A 15,605-nucleotide genomic window follows, 5' to 3' on the forward strand; every position below is an offset into this window, starting at 1 on the left:
GAACAGGACAGTCGAGGACAATGAAACTGGCGGGACGACAGCATCGGGTACCACACACTCCCTTGCCGGCAAAAATCACATTTGCAGGGTGGGGACGACCCTGGTTCGCGCGTCGGAACGTCCGCGACATGCCGTTCAGACACAGACCAGAGAGGGGCAAAGTTACGAGATACCGTTGACGTTTGCATATTGGAGAGTTTTCCTTTACGTCTTTGGAGAAAGGCACTGCAGGGGAAATCTTGCGTTCCCTAGGTATACATTAGGACGTCTTTTCGTTCGAATAACAAAGGTCTCCACGAACCCTGGCCACCGCGGCAGCCTGCTCTGAAGCAGCCTCTATGACGCAGGAAACTCGTCTACAGTTTAGAGCTTTCCGGCACAGGCTCCTCCAACGCGCTGGGAAGAGCCGGCGCAGGACAGCCTGAACAGCTAAAGCGCCTCCGGAACCCCCTTCCAACCGAATAGGAACTTCTGTTGGAAAATCCCTAGCCTGGATCCGAATATGGACGTGAACAGGCACGCAAAAAGGCCTCGCATCCCCTGAGTAAAAAGTCTCGACAGTAGTTAATGTTGGAGGTAAACCTTAACGTGCGGTGAAACCTCGGCCTCCACACTGCGTTTGTACGCATACGCTGTGGTATCCTACACGCAGTTGGAATGGCGTCTTCCTGCACATCGCCTCCTTGTGTTTGCTGACCAATAATCCCGAATGGGTGTCCTTCCTTTAGGGGACGCTCTGGAGGGTGCGGAGTCGCGGATGCGTGCGCTCAGTCTGAGGCCACAACATGGCGCGTGCCGTCCTCCCTTCTCGGGTGCTCCCCGCTGCCGCCGCGGAGCGTCTCGCCCGCTGCAGATGCCCGCCGAACGTGGCCAGTGGACGCCGACACGAAAGCCGCTCCCCCTGCTCGATCGGATTGGTAATACTGCTTGCCAGAGCTATCGGTCGCGGGAAAGAGGCAGCGCACCGTACCAGCCTGGACGGGGTACGGAGAACTTGGAACTCCCGAGGAGTTCACATACACAAGTGGCGGAGGCCGCGAAACAACAGGCGGCATTGCGCTCTGTACCATACGCGCGGAAACAGCCGTTATACTCTGACCTCTTTGAGCACCCTTCCCGCTCTCGCCCGATGCCCCTGTCCACGGCACCGGAGCGGAAACCGCATCTGACCCTGGGACAAAACAGCGCGGCTCCCCACGCCCGCTTTCAACTGTTCCCCGCGAAGGCGGCGATATGTCTGAGAGCCCGCCGATCTGTGCCCCGAGCGGAGCGAAAGTTGAACGGCCTCCACACCCGGGTCCGCCAGGTGTATGTACACCCGGAAGATCTTCGTGTCTTCGTCCGGCGGTGGCCAACCCACCGGGGAACGTTCCAGGCGAGGCAGTTCTGCCCGCGACCAGAGTGCACGGAGAAGGCCTTCTCACGACCGGCGGTCCTCTTTCAGGCGACGAAACACCCCGTTGGGCGGCTGGGCAAGAAGCCCTATTTTCGGAAATGTGTACGGACTCCTCTTGCTTCGCGTAGTCGAGCAGCCCTGAGCCGCTTTGGCGTCTGCTCGTCTCAGCGTTCCCTGCTCGGCTGCTCGGTACGGAGGAATCCGGCGAAAGCGCCTTCTGCCCGAAAGACCCTCCGGCGGGCAACGGCTGGCGTGCACCCGGCGCGACGGCTGCAAAGCTGCAAGGCGACGTCGAGACACACGCGTCGCTTTGCTGCGCTGTCGCCAGGCTCGCCTGACTTCCTTGGCGGCCCAACGTCGCCGTCGAGATCGCTTGGCCAACGCTGCACTGCCGCTGTGTCGGGTTCCACGCGTGTTCCTGTTGCAACGGCGCTGCCCCCTGGAAGCCACCGTGACTCTGTGCGTGGGACTGCCTGTCCAGTTGCCGGCTGTACGATTCCTGGATCATTCTCATGAGATCCGCCGAGCTAACGTAGCCGTCCGTTCGGCCACCGGGCACGAACTGGAAGCGGCAATGCACACCTTCCGCGGGACTTGGACCCGTTGCTTCGTCGCGTTTTCTGGGCTGCGCGTCCGCCGTCTCTCGCTTCGGCGCCTCGCTCCTGGCCTCGTCTGCGTTCGCACACAGACTGTTGCGCTCGGGCGACGCCGGCGCCGAGGCAGCTTCCCGGCCCGCCAGAGTCTGCCCAGCGCGCGCGTCTTCTCCGGAAGACCCCGCATTCGTCGCCGAACCTGCTTGACGCGCCAGCGTCGAAAGGTCCGAATTGGGCGCCGACGCGAGCCCAGAGAACGCCACGGGCGCGAAGAGAACTGGTGGCTGGTCGGAGCAGAAAACCACGCCGCCCGCGCCGTGGGAAGTCGCTTCGCCCCCGCCAGCACACTCGACGCCGGCAACGCCTTCCGGACGGCCCCCCCAGCGCGGGCCGCGGCCTCCAGCGCCTTGCCCGACGGAAGGAGTCCAAAAGAACGGCGAGGAGGAATAGGCAGACGCCCACTGGTGGGAGTGCGAAGGCCTCGGCGCCTTTGCGTCCAGCACGTCTCCTCGCCCCTGGGAGGCTGATGAGTTTCGCCGAGACGAAGGCGCCGCGGGAGGAAGACGACTCGCCTTCGCCTTGTCTCCCTCCTCCCTTGTCTCTCGCCCCGTCGCCCTGTCCTGGGCAAACACGCCTCGCCTGACGCAGTGCTCTTCGAGTGCGAGTGACGGCACGGGAACGTGTCCAGGCAAAGGCGGGAGCTCGAACTTCCTCACATTCGCCGCCGCGCCGCGTTTCGCCGCTGTCTCCGCGGAGCAGTGTCCCTGCGGGCCCGAGCCGCCAGCCGCTGCGTCCCAGACCTGCACATCCCTCCGCTGCTCCTGCAGACGCGCGTGGTCCACCGGCGCTCGCATGCAGTTCACAGACGAACCCGCGGCTGCTGCACCAGCCGCATGCGACAGAGGCGACTTGTCGACCGCTGCTGCGCCGAAAGATTCGCTCTCTTCTCGCGTGGCACGCCCAGGTCCGCACGGCGCGGGCGAGTGCGAGAAGGCGGCCGCGGGTCCGCTTTCGCTCCAGGCCGACACGTCGCCATTGCGGGAGAAAACGGGCGCATAAGAAATGTCGGCGTCGCCGTCCTCTTGCCTCTCCACCGCTGCATGCGGTGGCGAAGAACCCGAGGAATCAGCCCGCGAGGGCCCGATGCCCGGGGCGTCGTTCTGGAGAACAGGCGAAGATCTCGCGCCTCCCGTCCAACCGTCGACCAGGGATTTGTACAGGAATGAAGGCCACCGCTTCGGCGACGAGAGAGATGAAGACTCCGGCACATCTTTTTTCTCCGCTGACACTTTCTGTGTCTCGCCCGCCGACCGTGGCGCTTCTGCACCATCAGCTGGGGCTTCGCCTGAGAGCGTGAGTCGTGTCTCGTGATCTTGTTCAGTCTCACTCTGTTCATCTCTCTGGCGCCTTCCTGTCGATGCACGGCGAGGCGCGTCCTCGCCGTCCGCACTTGACCGAGGCGAAGCCTCTTGTTGGAGAAGAGACTCGGCGGGAAGGTCCTCTTCCAAGACAGAGACACAGTCTTCCTGGCCCACGTTTTCTGCATGCGTTCCCTCCGGATACGCTGCACAGTCCTGGAACGTCTCTCGCGCGCCAGGCGCAGAGACAACCGGCACGTGGCCCGGGGTCGTCGGGCTCTCGAGCATCGCACCGAAGTGCGGCTCTTCCGGCGCTTCTTCGCCGGAGGCCGCAGACGAAGAAAAGGAAGAAGAGGCAGCGAAAGAAGACGCCACGGAACAAGAAGCAACGGAAGCAGGGGCGGCAAGGGAAGACGACGCAGGAAAGGTCGGAGCAGAAGACGCGTGCTGACTTGGAGGGGCCGCAGCGCCAGAAACGGAGCGACCCAACTGCCACAGCCACGCGAGAGGAGACGCGGCGTCACGCGCAGGCGTTCCCTCCTTGCCATACGTGTCCGCGGTCTCTTCCTGTCTCCCACGCTCGCGTTCAACTTCCGCCTCCCCCAGGTTGCTCCCCTGCGCCTCGACGTCGCCGGCGTCTCGAGCTGGGAGAGGCGCGGCCGAACCCCCGTCTTCGCCGCTCTCCACTCCTCGCCCGAGGGGGCGTCCGTGGCCCTCGAGTCCCACCCCTCCGTCCGGACGGTCTTCCTCCGCCGAGCGTCGGCTCCCTGCCGGGCGTTCGTTCGCAGTTCCTTCCCCTGAGAAGCGTCTCGACGGCGCCCCGTCCAAAGACGAAAGGAGAAAACTGTCCTCCTCCCCCTCTGGGACCGGCTCGTCTCCGCCGTGAGGCTCCAACAGCTCGGCCCACTGTACCCCGTCGTCGCTCTTTTCCTCGACGCGCTCGCCGTCTTCCGTCGGCAGAGAACTCCCAGTCACGACGGCGTCCGCCTCGACGCTCGCGTCTCCTGGCGCAGGTTCAGCCCCGCGAGCGGCTCTACGCCGAGAGCCAAAGAACTGAGCCAAAAAAGCCGTGGCCGAAGAATCAGGAGGCCGCGGGGACAGGCCCACCGCCTCGCTCGCCTCTCCGGGACTGGTCGCGGGTTCCTCGCCCGCGCCAGGCGGAGACTGTTCCTTTTCCTGCATGTCTTCCGTCTCGACCCGGTCCCCCTCGGAAGATCTTCCGTCTCCACTTGGCGCCCGCCGAAAGAGAGACAGCAGTCCCCCAGCTTCGCCGCCCTGCTTCGCGTGAGAAGGTGACGACGGGGACTTCAGTTCCGGCTGCGGAAGCGCACTTGTCTTGGGCCGCGCTTTGTTGCCGGCGTCTGACTCGGTCCTCTGCGCGCCGCCTGACCCCCGCTCCCTTTCTCTCTCCAGCAAGGAGGCTCTCCTTTCTCTGCCTTTTCGACACCGCCGTCTGAGAAGCGGCCCCGTCCCCCCAGGACACACTGGAACCCCCGCGGCGCTTCCCGTCGCGGAAGACAGCGAAGGAGACGGCAGCAGCGACGAGGGGCGAGGCGGCGAAGAGCGCGCTGGCTGCGAGCCTCGTGAGGGGCACGGCTGTGGGGCGGGGAACGAAGAGACACTCGCCTTGTCTCCTTCCGAGCCCGTTCGGCGCATCAGGAGAACAGGGTGGAGCGCAACGCGCGCGCCGCCGCCCTCTGAAGGCCCACACGCGATCACCTGCACTTCCGCGGCTGAGCCGCCGAAAGGGACAGCTACCGGGAGGCTCGGGGGCGAGGGACGAGGGATGGGGCCCGCAGTTTCCGCCCCAGGCTCGCCGCCACCCGAACCGGAAGGCTGAGACACAGCCCAAGACGGCGGACTCGGCTCTGTCTCCCGCGGGTCGGTGGGACCACTGAGGCAGCTGTCCTCGGCGTCCGGAGCGAGATCGGTGTCTTCACGCTTCACAGCAAACAAGGAAGCTTGCGAGGAAGAGCGCAGGGACTCGTACCCAGACGTCGTTTCCACCTTGCCGGGGGGCTCTTCCTCCGGCCTGCTCATCTCAGGTTGCCTGCCGGAGTCACCGGAGAAGATCCCGAGGCCGACGTTCGAGAGGAACGAGGCGAGGAATCCCCTTGCTCGCGTGGGATCCTCCTCGCTGTGTTTCTCGCCCCTCACAGCTCCACTGTCTTCACTCCGAGCACCCTTCGCTTCGCCCTTTTCATGACCAGCCTGTGGCTTCTCCGCTCCGGTGCTTTCTCCCGATTCTCCCGTCCCCTCGACCGCCTCCACCCCCGCCCTGCTAGCCGGCTCCTGCCTGGCTGAGGGATTTCCTTCGGCGATGCCCTGGCACGCCGCGGCGTGAAGGCTCCCGCCTTCACCCCGCGGCGCCAGAGTGCCTGAGGCCGACGTCGGTCCACTCCCCAGCATCGAAGGATCGGCAGCGGGGAAATCGATTTCATTTTTCGGCGTCCCGTAGCAACTGTGATCTGCCAGGAGCGGAGACGACGGCGTCGAAGGCGTTCGGGCTCTTTCTCCTCCTAAGGCGGGCTGCGCGCTTGCCGTCGTGTCGGAGACCTGCGGGCGACGCCCTTCGAGATACGCCGCCGAGAGTGGGCCAACAGACCGTCTCTCCTCCCGTCCGTCTTCTCGCCTGTCGGCAACCGCTCCGTGATCCGCCGCCCCTCGTTCTCCTTCCCCAGCCGGTGCGGCCTCTTCCTCACTCTGATTTTCTGCAGGTTCTGCATGCGCCGGCTCGGCCGGGGAGAGTCCAGAGGTCAACGCGTGCCCGCCGACCGGGAGGGAACCAAGCTGGCCTGATTTGGGCGCTCCCGCGGAGCGCGCCGAATCGCCAGCTTCACGGGTCTTCTCAGCCTCCAAGGCATCCTGCGCGCGAGGAGAGGCAGACGAGGAATCCGAGCCAGAAGAAGCCGCAGCGGGCGGAACGCTTCCCCCTGGGAGCTCGGCCGGAACAAGCTTCGGGAGCCCGCAGCGCGAGGGAGGACTTCCCCGCTCGCTCTCGGTTTCTCTGTCGACATGGGCTCCGAGGCCGGAAAGATCTGGATCTCTCACGCCTGTGAACGGCGAGAACCCGAAGGCCTCAGTGCGCGGAGCGCGGAGATCGGCTGCGTCCTCTGCGCGTAGGTCCAGTCCTCCGGGGCGGGCGCGCTGTGGGGACCGGGGCGAGCCGGGGGGCGAGCTCGGGTCTGGGCTGGCGGCCGCCCACGCTTGCGAAGGAAACGAGGCGCCTCCGGGCCATGCCGCCTGAGAGAACAGCGACTCCTGGTTTCCCCGCGACGGAAGCGGCGGGTCCGCCGTTGGCCGATGCGTGAACACATCGAGTCTCGGCGCGTCGGTCCCGCCGGTCGTCGCGGAGCCCACGCCCAACTCCGCCTCGAGTTTCCCCCGATCCATCGACTGCGACGCGTGCACCGCCTGCCGGCCGATCTTGAAGCGGTGAAGGCGGCTGCGAGAGCCCTTTTTGTGGACACTCGCAGGCTGCGGTTTGCGGAAGAAGGGAATGAATTTGAGCAGGTTCGAGAGAACATTCGCTTTCCGCTTCCCGTTCGCGACCTCGATCGCCTCCCGCAGCTCCTGGTGCGACGCCGGCCGGCTCCGACTGGACCCGCAAAACTTCTTGAAAAAGGGGTGTTGAAGCAGTTCCGTGGCCGTTCCGCGCTCCACGCTGTTTTTGCGCAAGCAGCGCTCCACGAAGAAGCAAAACGTCTTCTCGTACCCTTCGTTCAAGTTGATCCGCGGCGGCGACCCCTCGAGAATGGTCAGCAGCAGGTCCTCCAGGCGCATGCGCCGTGGCCACGGCAACGCTCCGACCGCCGCCTCGAACGCAGTGATCCCCAACGCCCACAGGTCCACTCGAAAGTCGTACCCGTCGCCCGCGCCGTGCGCGGTCAAAGCCTTCTGCGACTTCCGCGAGTGTCCCAAACTCGACGCATGCGTCCCGAGCTGCGAGTCCGCCGCGGCGTCGACCGGCCGCTTCCGACGCCCCGCCACGCCGTCCTGGAGCCCCAGACGGGCCAGCTCCGGCGCCATCCACTGAGGCGTGCCGACAAACTCTGTGCACGGCGAACCTACACACACGTGGCCACACACACACACCACACCGGGGAAACGAAATTTGGACACGCCGTCGAAAAAGCGCTCCTCTCCGTGCGTGCTGTGTGGGGGCTTCCCAAAGACCGCGCGACGGGCCGCAGGTTCTCTCGTTTTCGACATCTCTCCCGCCTCGGGTTTTACGTCACGGGAGAGCCTCGCGTTTTTTCTCCGCTTCTCTTACTCGAGATATCTGCGCAAACGCCGAAGTCGATCAGCTTCGCGCGCCCCTCGGCCGAGATGAGGATGTTCGACGCCTTCAAGTCGCGGTGCATGCGCCGGGGGTGACCCTGCGACGCGCTCGCGGCGCCCAACGTCGCAGAGAGGCCGTCGCCGGTATTCTCGGTTTTTTCCTGCTTCGAACCTTCCTCACTCGTGTCTTTCCCCTCGGTCTTCTCCCCCTCGGTTTTCTGTCCCTCGGTTTTCTCCCCCTCGCCTTCGCCGTTGTGGAGATACTCTAGGGCCCGCAGCACGTCCCTGAAGGAAACAGACAGCACGGGTCGCAGGGCCGCCATCGAGCAGCGCGTAACAGGGGACTGGGAACAGCGGAGTCTCAACAACGCGCGCGCGCGAGCGGCTCCAAGCTGGGCAAACAGCTCCACATCGCTCCAGAGAAGACACAGGCGAAAAACGCATCGAAGAAACGAACTGCAAACCGAGGCGGGTTGCCAGCTGTCCACACTGCGCTCCGGCCACGCGCGCGCGCGAGAGAGAGAGACGGCCGTTGCTTACTGCAGGAGCGCCGCGATGAGAGGCTCGGGAAGAGGCCCTGCCGAGACGTAGAGATCGCGCAGTGATCCGCCAGGCAGGAGTTCCATGGAGAAGACGAGGTAGCACGGCGGCCACTGGAAGGCTTCGTACATTTTGACGATTCCCTCGTGGTTGCACTTTTTGAGGACGTCGACTTCCCGCATCACTTGCTTCAAGTAGTTCACGCGAGCCTCCTTGTCGGTGGATCCTTGGAGCTGGAGCGCGCCATCTAGGTCGATGATTTTGAGGGCGACTTCGTCTTCCTCGACGTCCTCTTCGGGCCCGTCCTTCTCTTCTGCGTCGGGCGCCTTCGCCCCTGCCTTCTCGCTCGCCTTCTCGTCTGCCTTCTTCGCGAACGCGCCGAGAAACGAGCGCGCCTTCTCTTCGGGCTGCAGCGCCGCCTTGCGGTACCGTGTGCACTTGAAAACCGCGCCGTGCGCGCCCTTCCCGACGAGCTCCTCAACCACGTACACCGCGCTGGGTGCTGCAAACGAGACAGCCGGCAGCTTCAAGTCGAAGATCCGCTCAAAGTCGCCGAGGTTCCCGCCGAGCCGCGTCCACTCCGCGAACTTCTCCTCCACGCGCACGGACCCGGCACTCGCGTCCTCAGACGCACGCGCCGCGCCTGCCCGCTCGCACACAGCGGCGTACCTCCGCATGTCGCGGGAGGTGGGCGCGTGCGCGACCAGCCAGTGCGGAGGAATCTCGAGAGGCCCGTAGCCGTTGTGCAGCTCCGTGCCTGGGGGAAACGCTTCCACCAAGCGGTTGACGCACGCAATAACTGCAGCGTGGTGGAGCGCCTGCGGGTCTTGCTTCCTCGCGGGCTCCTCGCTCGGAGCGGCCGCCGAGACAGCCGGCGCAGGACACAGCGAATGCACGTCTTGAGGGAGCGGATTGCCCCGGTCCGCTTCCCACTGGCGCACCACACTCCGGCCGAGGTCGGTCGTGCCCAGCGTGGCGACTTGCATGCGCGCCGGGAAGGCCGTCGGCGAGTGCGGAGACCCGGGAGCGGCGAGCGGCAGAGACGCCGTGTCCTTCTCCCCCGCCAAAGACGGCGAGGCCGGCCCCACGCCCGAACTCCGCAGCTCTCTAGCGTACGCGAGCGCGGGAAAGTCCGCACTCGAGGCCTTGTGGAATAGCGACGCGCCGGCGGGCGAAGCGAGCGAGGAGGGCGTCGGCGGCGTGGAATGAGTGTGCCGGGGCGAAAGAAAGGCCAGAGACCGCGGGGGCGAGCTCGGCTCCAGGCCGCGCCAGGGCGAGCTCGAGGAAAGGTGCGGGGACGAAGCCGCGCTGCTCGAGACCGGGAGAAACGCGACAGGGTAACACGGACTGAACACTCCGGGAGGCGGGCCCCCGCTGGACCACCCCGCGTTTCTCGAAAGGAGCGGCTGAGCAGGCGACCAATAAATCAGATTGTCCACTTCCTCGCCCTTCGCGCCTGATCTCTGCAGCGGAGTCGCCGCGCGATACTGACCACAAATCTTCACCGAGCCCTCGCCTGCAGTAGGACTGCCCCACTCCACGGCTGAGAGATGCAGAGGACGCCCCGCCCACACCGGCGTCCCGTCGTAGTCTCGCCTCGCCCCTTTCCCTTCTCCCCGCACGGGGCTGCCGCCCTGCATCTCTCCACCCAGCGACGGCGCCCGACGCCTGCCTTCTCTTCCCTTCGCTCCAGAACCTGCATGCGAAACTTGAGGAGACTGACACAAAGAAGAACGGCGAGACGAGGACGAAACGCAGTGCGGCCCCTGCAGGCAAGCCCCCAGCTGGTCGCCTCGTCCCTGCCGCCGAGGCGTCTCGCGCGCTGGAGCCTTCTCACTTCTTACCTCCCGCAGCGCCTGCAGCGGGCGGGGAGAGCTCGGAACGTCTCCATCAGATGCCCAAGACGACGACGCGTACGCACGGATCCTGCCACCCTCTCTGCTCAAGGGCGGCACTGGCGCCGCTCCCGCACCGCTCGTCGGGTCGATCAGAGACCGCGGCGACAGCAGCGGGAGAAGCCCAGGAGACGTCTGCACGTCAGAGGAAAGGTCGAGGCCCTGGCTCTCCTCTCCAGGCGCGTCACTTCTCGCCTCACGGCGCGTCCCCGGCAACTCGCTCTGGGAAACGCCTGCGGCCTCCCGATGCTCAGACCTGCCACATCCACCAGGGTGCGGCCCCGCCGAGGCCAGCGCGCGCCCCTCGCCTGCTTCGCTTTGCTCGAACCTTTCCGCGGCCTCTCTGCCCACAAGCGCGGCGCGCGCGCCTCGCTGTGCTTCGCTCATGTCCTTCTCTTCGTGAGGGTCGGGGCGGGGAGGCCGGTCCGCCGGAAGAGAGACAGCATCCGAGACAGGTTTCGAATCAGGAGGGAGCTCGTCGCTTACCACAACGCTTCCTCCAGTGGCTCTGCGCTGGCCGCCCGCCTGGCCGCGCTCTTCTGTGCGCGACCATCCAGTGCACGACGCGGCCCCGCGCGGGCCTTCCCCGTCTGGCGCCGAACGAATGCTGTCGATGCTTTCAAAGCTGTCCGTCCGCTCCAAGTCTGTGTCTCCCTTTGTCCGCTGTCTATCTACCCTCCTGCTTTCTCTCCCGGGTACGGCTGCGGGAAGGCGAACACAACCATCGGCCACCGGACTCGCATGAAGTGTTCCACAGGTCAAACCGGCTCCACCGCTCTCCGGCGCGGCGCCGGCTGCCGCGTCTCCTCCGTTGACTTCCTGGCCGCGATCTAGGCGCGCATGCCCACCCCCACTGCGGCGCATGTTTGCAGCAGATCCACCGGAGTAACCCTCCCTTCTGAATTCGGTAGTGCTTGCAAGACAGCCGCGGTCTTCGTGGGAAGCGGAAAGCTGACTCGTCTGCCTCGAGAGGCCGCTTTTTCGGTGCGACGCAGAAGACGTGAGATCGCGGGCGGCACCTTCACTTGGTGCGCATACTGCCTGCGAGTCGCCAGGTCCGGAACGCGGCAGCCAACTTGGGGGCGGAATCGGAGGCAGCACCCACGCAGGGGAAAGAGAAGACGATGGTGAATACGCAGGCAGAAAGAAACGCGAGGACATCGCTCGTGCCTCTGCAGCTGGATCCCCCTGGTCCCCCAACGCGGCGTCGCGACGGAGTACGCCGCCGCCTGTGGCCGCGTCGGGGCTCCACGCACTGCTGGGTGTCGCCGCAGCCGTGAACCACGGGGACGACGTCAGCCCCTCGGCATAGCTTTGCAGAAACAGGCGCGAATCAGATGGAGCCGTCGAGTGAGACGCTCGAGACGAAGTGGAAAGGTAGCCTTCAAGCGGCGTGTCCTTGTGTTGACGTTCCGCCGGGGCTCGCCGCTGCGTGTCGGACACAAACCCGTCTTCTGCAGCAGGCACAAACGCAGGGACGACTCGACCAACATAGGATTCCGTCTCTGGTGAAGACGGAGACGGGTCTGACGCTGCGAGCGAAGCTGCCGAGCGGCTGCGAGGATGCAAACGTCCGCCCTGGAGGGCGAGGAGAAACGCGGCCTCTTGTGCGGAAGCGCGCTGTCCCTCGCCGCTTCGTTCGTGTCTAGGCATTTCGTCCCCCCGGGATTCTCGGTTCTCGTCCTGCTCCTGGGGCGGTACGCCAGAGTCAGCTGCTGCCGAGCGGCTCGGCGGCGCAGCCTGTCGCAAGTGTCGAGGAAGTGGAAGCCGCTGTTCGCCTGCCGTCTGTGGAAGAAACGGACCTCGCCGATACGACTCGCAAAGAGAATCCGCGTTCCCTTCAGCCGACACAGGCGCGCCCCGCGGCGTGACCGGAAGCGACGGTCTCGCGGCACATCCTCGGCTGTCAGCTTCGGAGCGCCCGAGGAGCCGAGGCACGCGCTGGCCGGCTGGCTGGCAGTTGGCGTCGCTGGGCAACGCCTCTTTGTGCCTATTTTCTTCATGGTTAACTGGATTGTGTGGAGCACGGTCGATAGGTGGTAAGAGCGCCGTTGGGTCTCGAGACGCCGGGAAAGGCGGATTGAAAGACAGTTGAGAACCCGACGACGTGGCGACAGCTGCAGGGAGGGGAGGCCGCGGGCGGTGCGTCTGTCGAGCAGGGCGTTGAGCGCCCGGCTGGGAGCGGCTCGGGAGAGCCCTGTAGGACTCAACCGAACGCTCCGGCGTAACGCAGGACGAAGAACGGTCCTTGGGAAAGTAGTCTGGAGGCAACCGGGGAGTGCACGTCGAGGGGTACACGTACGCTCGGCGAACAGCCCGACTCGAATCCTGACGAGGTGCTGGAGCGAGTGGGGGAAGGCCTCCCGGTGACTCGTAACGGTGAGAGCGCGTGTCGCTGGCAGCAGTGGCGTTAACAGGAGAGTGGACTGAAGACCGACGGACTGGTGGTTGGTGACGGGCATGTGCGGCCGTTGCACACGTGGAGCTAGAAAGCAGAGACGCAGGAGGATGAGAGCCTTGCAAAGCGCTAGGACGAATTTCGCCTGAATGCACCTGAAACGAGGAAGGACGACAGACGGGAGGCAGACCGCAGGTTGATGGGTGCGTGGTAAACGCAGGACGGTTACGAACGCCCCAAAACCCGCTGTCGGCGCCGTCGCGCAAGAAAGGAGGCTCTTTCGAAAGAAACGGGGGCGGTCCTAAAGGGAAAGCAACTGAAGACGGCAAACACACAGCAGTCGGCGACGAGCTCCCCGGCGATTGCCCGCCGTCCCCCCGAGCCGCCTTGGGGTTGAATGGGGCTTCGGGCGTGTCTGACTGAGAGTTCATCGCCATTCCACGAGACAGTTCACGTGCAGGAATCGATGGACGAGGCGCATCCAATGACGAAGAGGAAGAAGCAGAGAGAAAAGAAGACCTCACTGAATTACACAGCGAGACATTTTCTTCCGATTGAAGCCTACTGTGCTGACGTTGGCGGCCGGACGGTGTCAGACAAGATCTTCACTCCGCATCGTAGCGGAACGACGTGACCCCGTGAACAACGGACGGCCCAGAGTTTGAAAAGAAAGAATTCAGAACGGAAAACGAGTGTCCATACGAGAAAGAACCACAGCCAGAGAGAGGCCACAACACAATGAGCTGAGGAAACAATGCACGGCGTGTAGGCGACTCCTCACAAGCCATCTTGCGCCCGAAAGTTTTGCCTTTCTGCCCCGCCAGAGTGACGGATGCCGGGAAAGTCAGAACCAGTTCCCGATCCAAAGCGCATCATTCTCTCCAAAGGAAAAACTGAGGACTACAGTTGAAAATCGAACGAAGAGAAAGTCACTTCTGGCCTGTCGAGACACCAGAACAGCGTGACACATTCTTGCGCTGCCGGAGGAACCGAATTTGGCTGTTGTCAGCTACACAAACGACGCTTGTGCTGGCGTAGTTTGCCGTCATCCGCTTAGGGAAGAGAAAGGCACTTGAAAAAAAGATACACGGATAATAAGCCATAAATTAAGTCGATGGAGACACAACAAGCTACAACAGGTGGCTGTGCCGCTCGCTGAGCACATGCAGCGTCCGTCCATCAGTCTTTGGGCGGGCCGAGGTGACGCCTGTTCAGTACAGTGCCTTCCAATTAAGGCAAAGAAGATGCTCAATCCCAGCTACAGACGCGCGCAGGATACCTTTTTTACGCCCTCTGAAATGCATGGCCTCCTTCCAACGCGCCAAAGCAAACGCATCATATCCTTCACTTGTACTTCTTGGAGTGTCTTGCTGGTTTCGGGGCTACTAGGAGCCCCGTTGCCGCACGAGTTTGTGTAGTAGAGAGGAAGAAAAATTAATCTGCGCACCTCTCTGTTTTTTTTAGCCGGAAAATATCCTCGCCGAGTACCTCATTTTGACCAGGAAATATAGCCACACAAGGTTGAGCGCAAAAAGCCGAGGACAAACGGAAAGTCGGAGGTTCCAAGGGAATATATCGGCGGCCTGTGGCAACGGGACCGCAGCAGCAGATTCTCTCTCCTTTTGAGTCGCTGCACTACGAGCAGGGATGATCTGCCTCAACTCTTTGACGCGCACGCCTCTGAAACTTAGCCAGCCGTTGTCAAGATGAACAAGGCTTCGGGAGGCTTTTGTTTTAGAACGGGCAAGACAGGACATGTCGCATGCTTGCATCAGCAACGTTGATACCGAGAGGACATTAAAGACGATTTTGCCCCCGTAGCTCCTCTTGACAAGGCCTAGTGTTACTGAGCAGAACAGTCTGTTTTAGATACGCCCTGATGACACTTCCGGCCTAGACACGTGGAAAGCGAGTGTATTTCTCTCCTCACCACAGTGCGTGCTCGGAAAACAGAAACCCGCCTCAATATGTGGTCCTCTTGGTACGAGCGCCCGGAGATTCCAGGAGGTGGAGGGGGGGTGAGTCGTCGAGGACGTGGCACCAACTGTCCAAGAACGCGGGACACTGCGTGCGAAAGCGACTCGAAAAGACTGGCTGGCCTCAGCTGCAAGCTATGGCACTGCTGTCAACCACATAACCCGCAACATACTTGTTGAGTGTTGGCTGAAAGGCTCTGAAAATTACAGGGAGTTTCTTCTCTCGACACTCAACCTAGCTTGGTTCTCGCTGAGGATGAAGCCCCTTCTTTATCGCCACTTCGATGCCTTACCGAGATGCCTAATAGTTGTCCCACTAGCAACGGCAGTGGCTTTTCTTTGCGTGTGTCTGGTGGGCATTTCATGCCACAGATGATCTTGGTAGGGTGTCTATGTATTAGCAGGTGTCTCATATCTTCTACACAGCGAAGCATGCTGAGTATACCATTCCAGAGAAAAGTGTGCCGTCCTCCTGGCAGAGCATCGCAGCCGTGGGGTAGGCTGTACGTCCCTGTACTGAAAGCCGCGAACCCATGCCGAGCCTACTGGGTCACACCATCAAACGCAGTACATCGGTTTTATTGAGTACGTCAGTATGCTTCAATGCCATCTCGGGTCTCTCTAGCCTGCTTTGGTTGATCCCAATTCTCCCAGGGGATTGTTACCAGGTATTTTCAAATGGTTGGCAGGAACAGGGAGAGGCCTGTTTCCCCGGGACAGCAGGTCACGCATGTTTTACACAAGGAGGGAAGCTACGGTCTTCGCTGTTCTTTTCGATGCATGAACTAGTTCAAGCCTCGGCAAAAAATGTCTCTCCTACAAGGAATGGCGTGCCACCCGCAAAGCTATGCGTTTGCGGGCGACTGCGGTGGTCGGCCCGTCACCCCAACTGCTAAGATGAAATATCGTTCGTAGATGCGCGCCCCTCGTCTGACAATCTGAAGAGCAGCCAATCAAAGACTCAGAGGTTTGTAGCTGCAGTGACCTTTGTACTCAAAATACTTACACGTATCACTCTAGCATTTTGATGTAGTTCAGAAACATCTTGTGCATTTGCAAGCGTTCAACACACGGGGATTACAGAACGAAAAGCAGTTGCCGTTGTATGCCTTCGTCCATTTCAAGCACCCGAACAATCGATCGGGCGTATTTTCATGCACGCCTCGGT

General features: G+C 62.9%; 1 protein-coding gene across 1 annotated transcript; it reads right to left on the reverse strand.

Moving 5' to 3' along the window:
* Positions 1-767: 767 nt before the first annotated feature.
* Positions 768-13,249, reverse strand: NCLIV_046870 (putative STE kinase; the record flags this gene model as incomplete). Its single annotated transcript, XM_003884237.1, has 4 exons — positions 768-7,414; positions 7,621-7,913; positions 8,169-12,458; positions 13,194-13,249. 4 exons carry the CDS (start codon positions 13,247-13,249, stop codon positions 768-770), a joined length of 11,286 nt encoding a protein of 3,761 aa, XP_003884286.1.
* Positions 13,250-15,605: the final 2,356 nt, after the last annotated feature.

Source organism: Neospora caninum, chromosome X (genome assembly GCF_000208865.1).
Source record: "Neospora caninum Liverpool complete genome, chromosome X".
NCBI classification, from domain to species: Eukaryota; Apicomplexa; class Conoidasida; order Eucoccidiorida; family Sarcocystidae; genus Neospora; species Neospora caninum.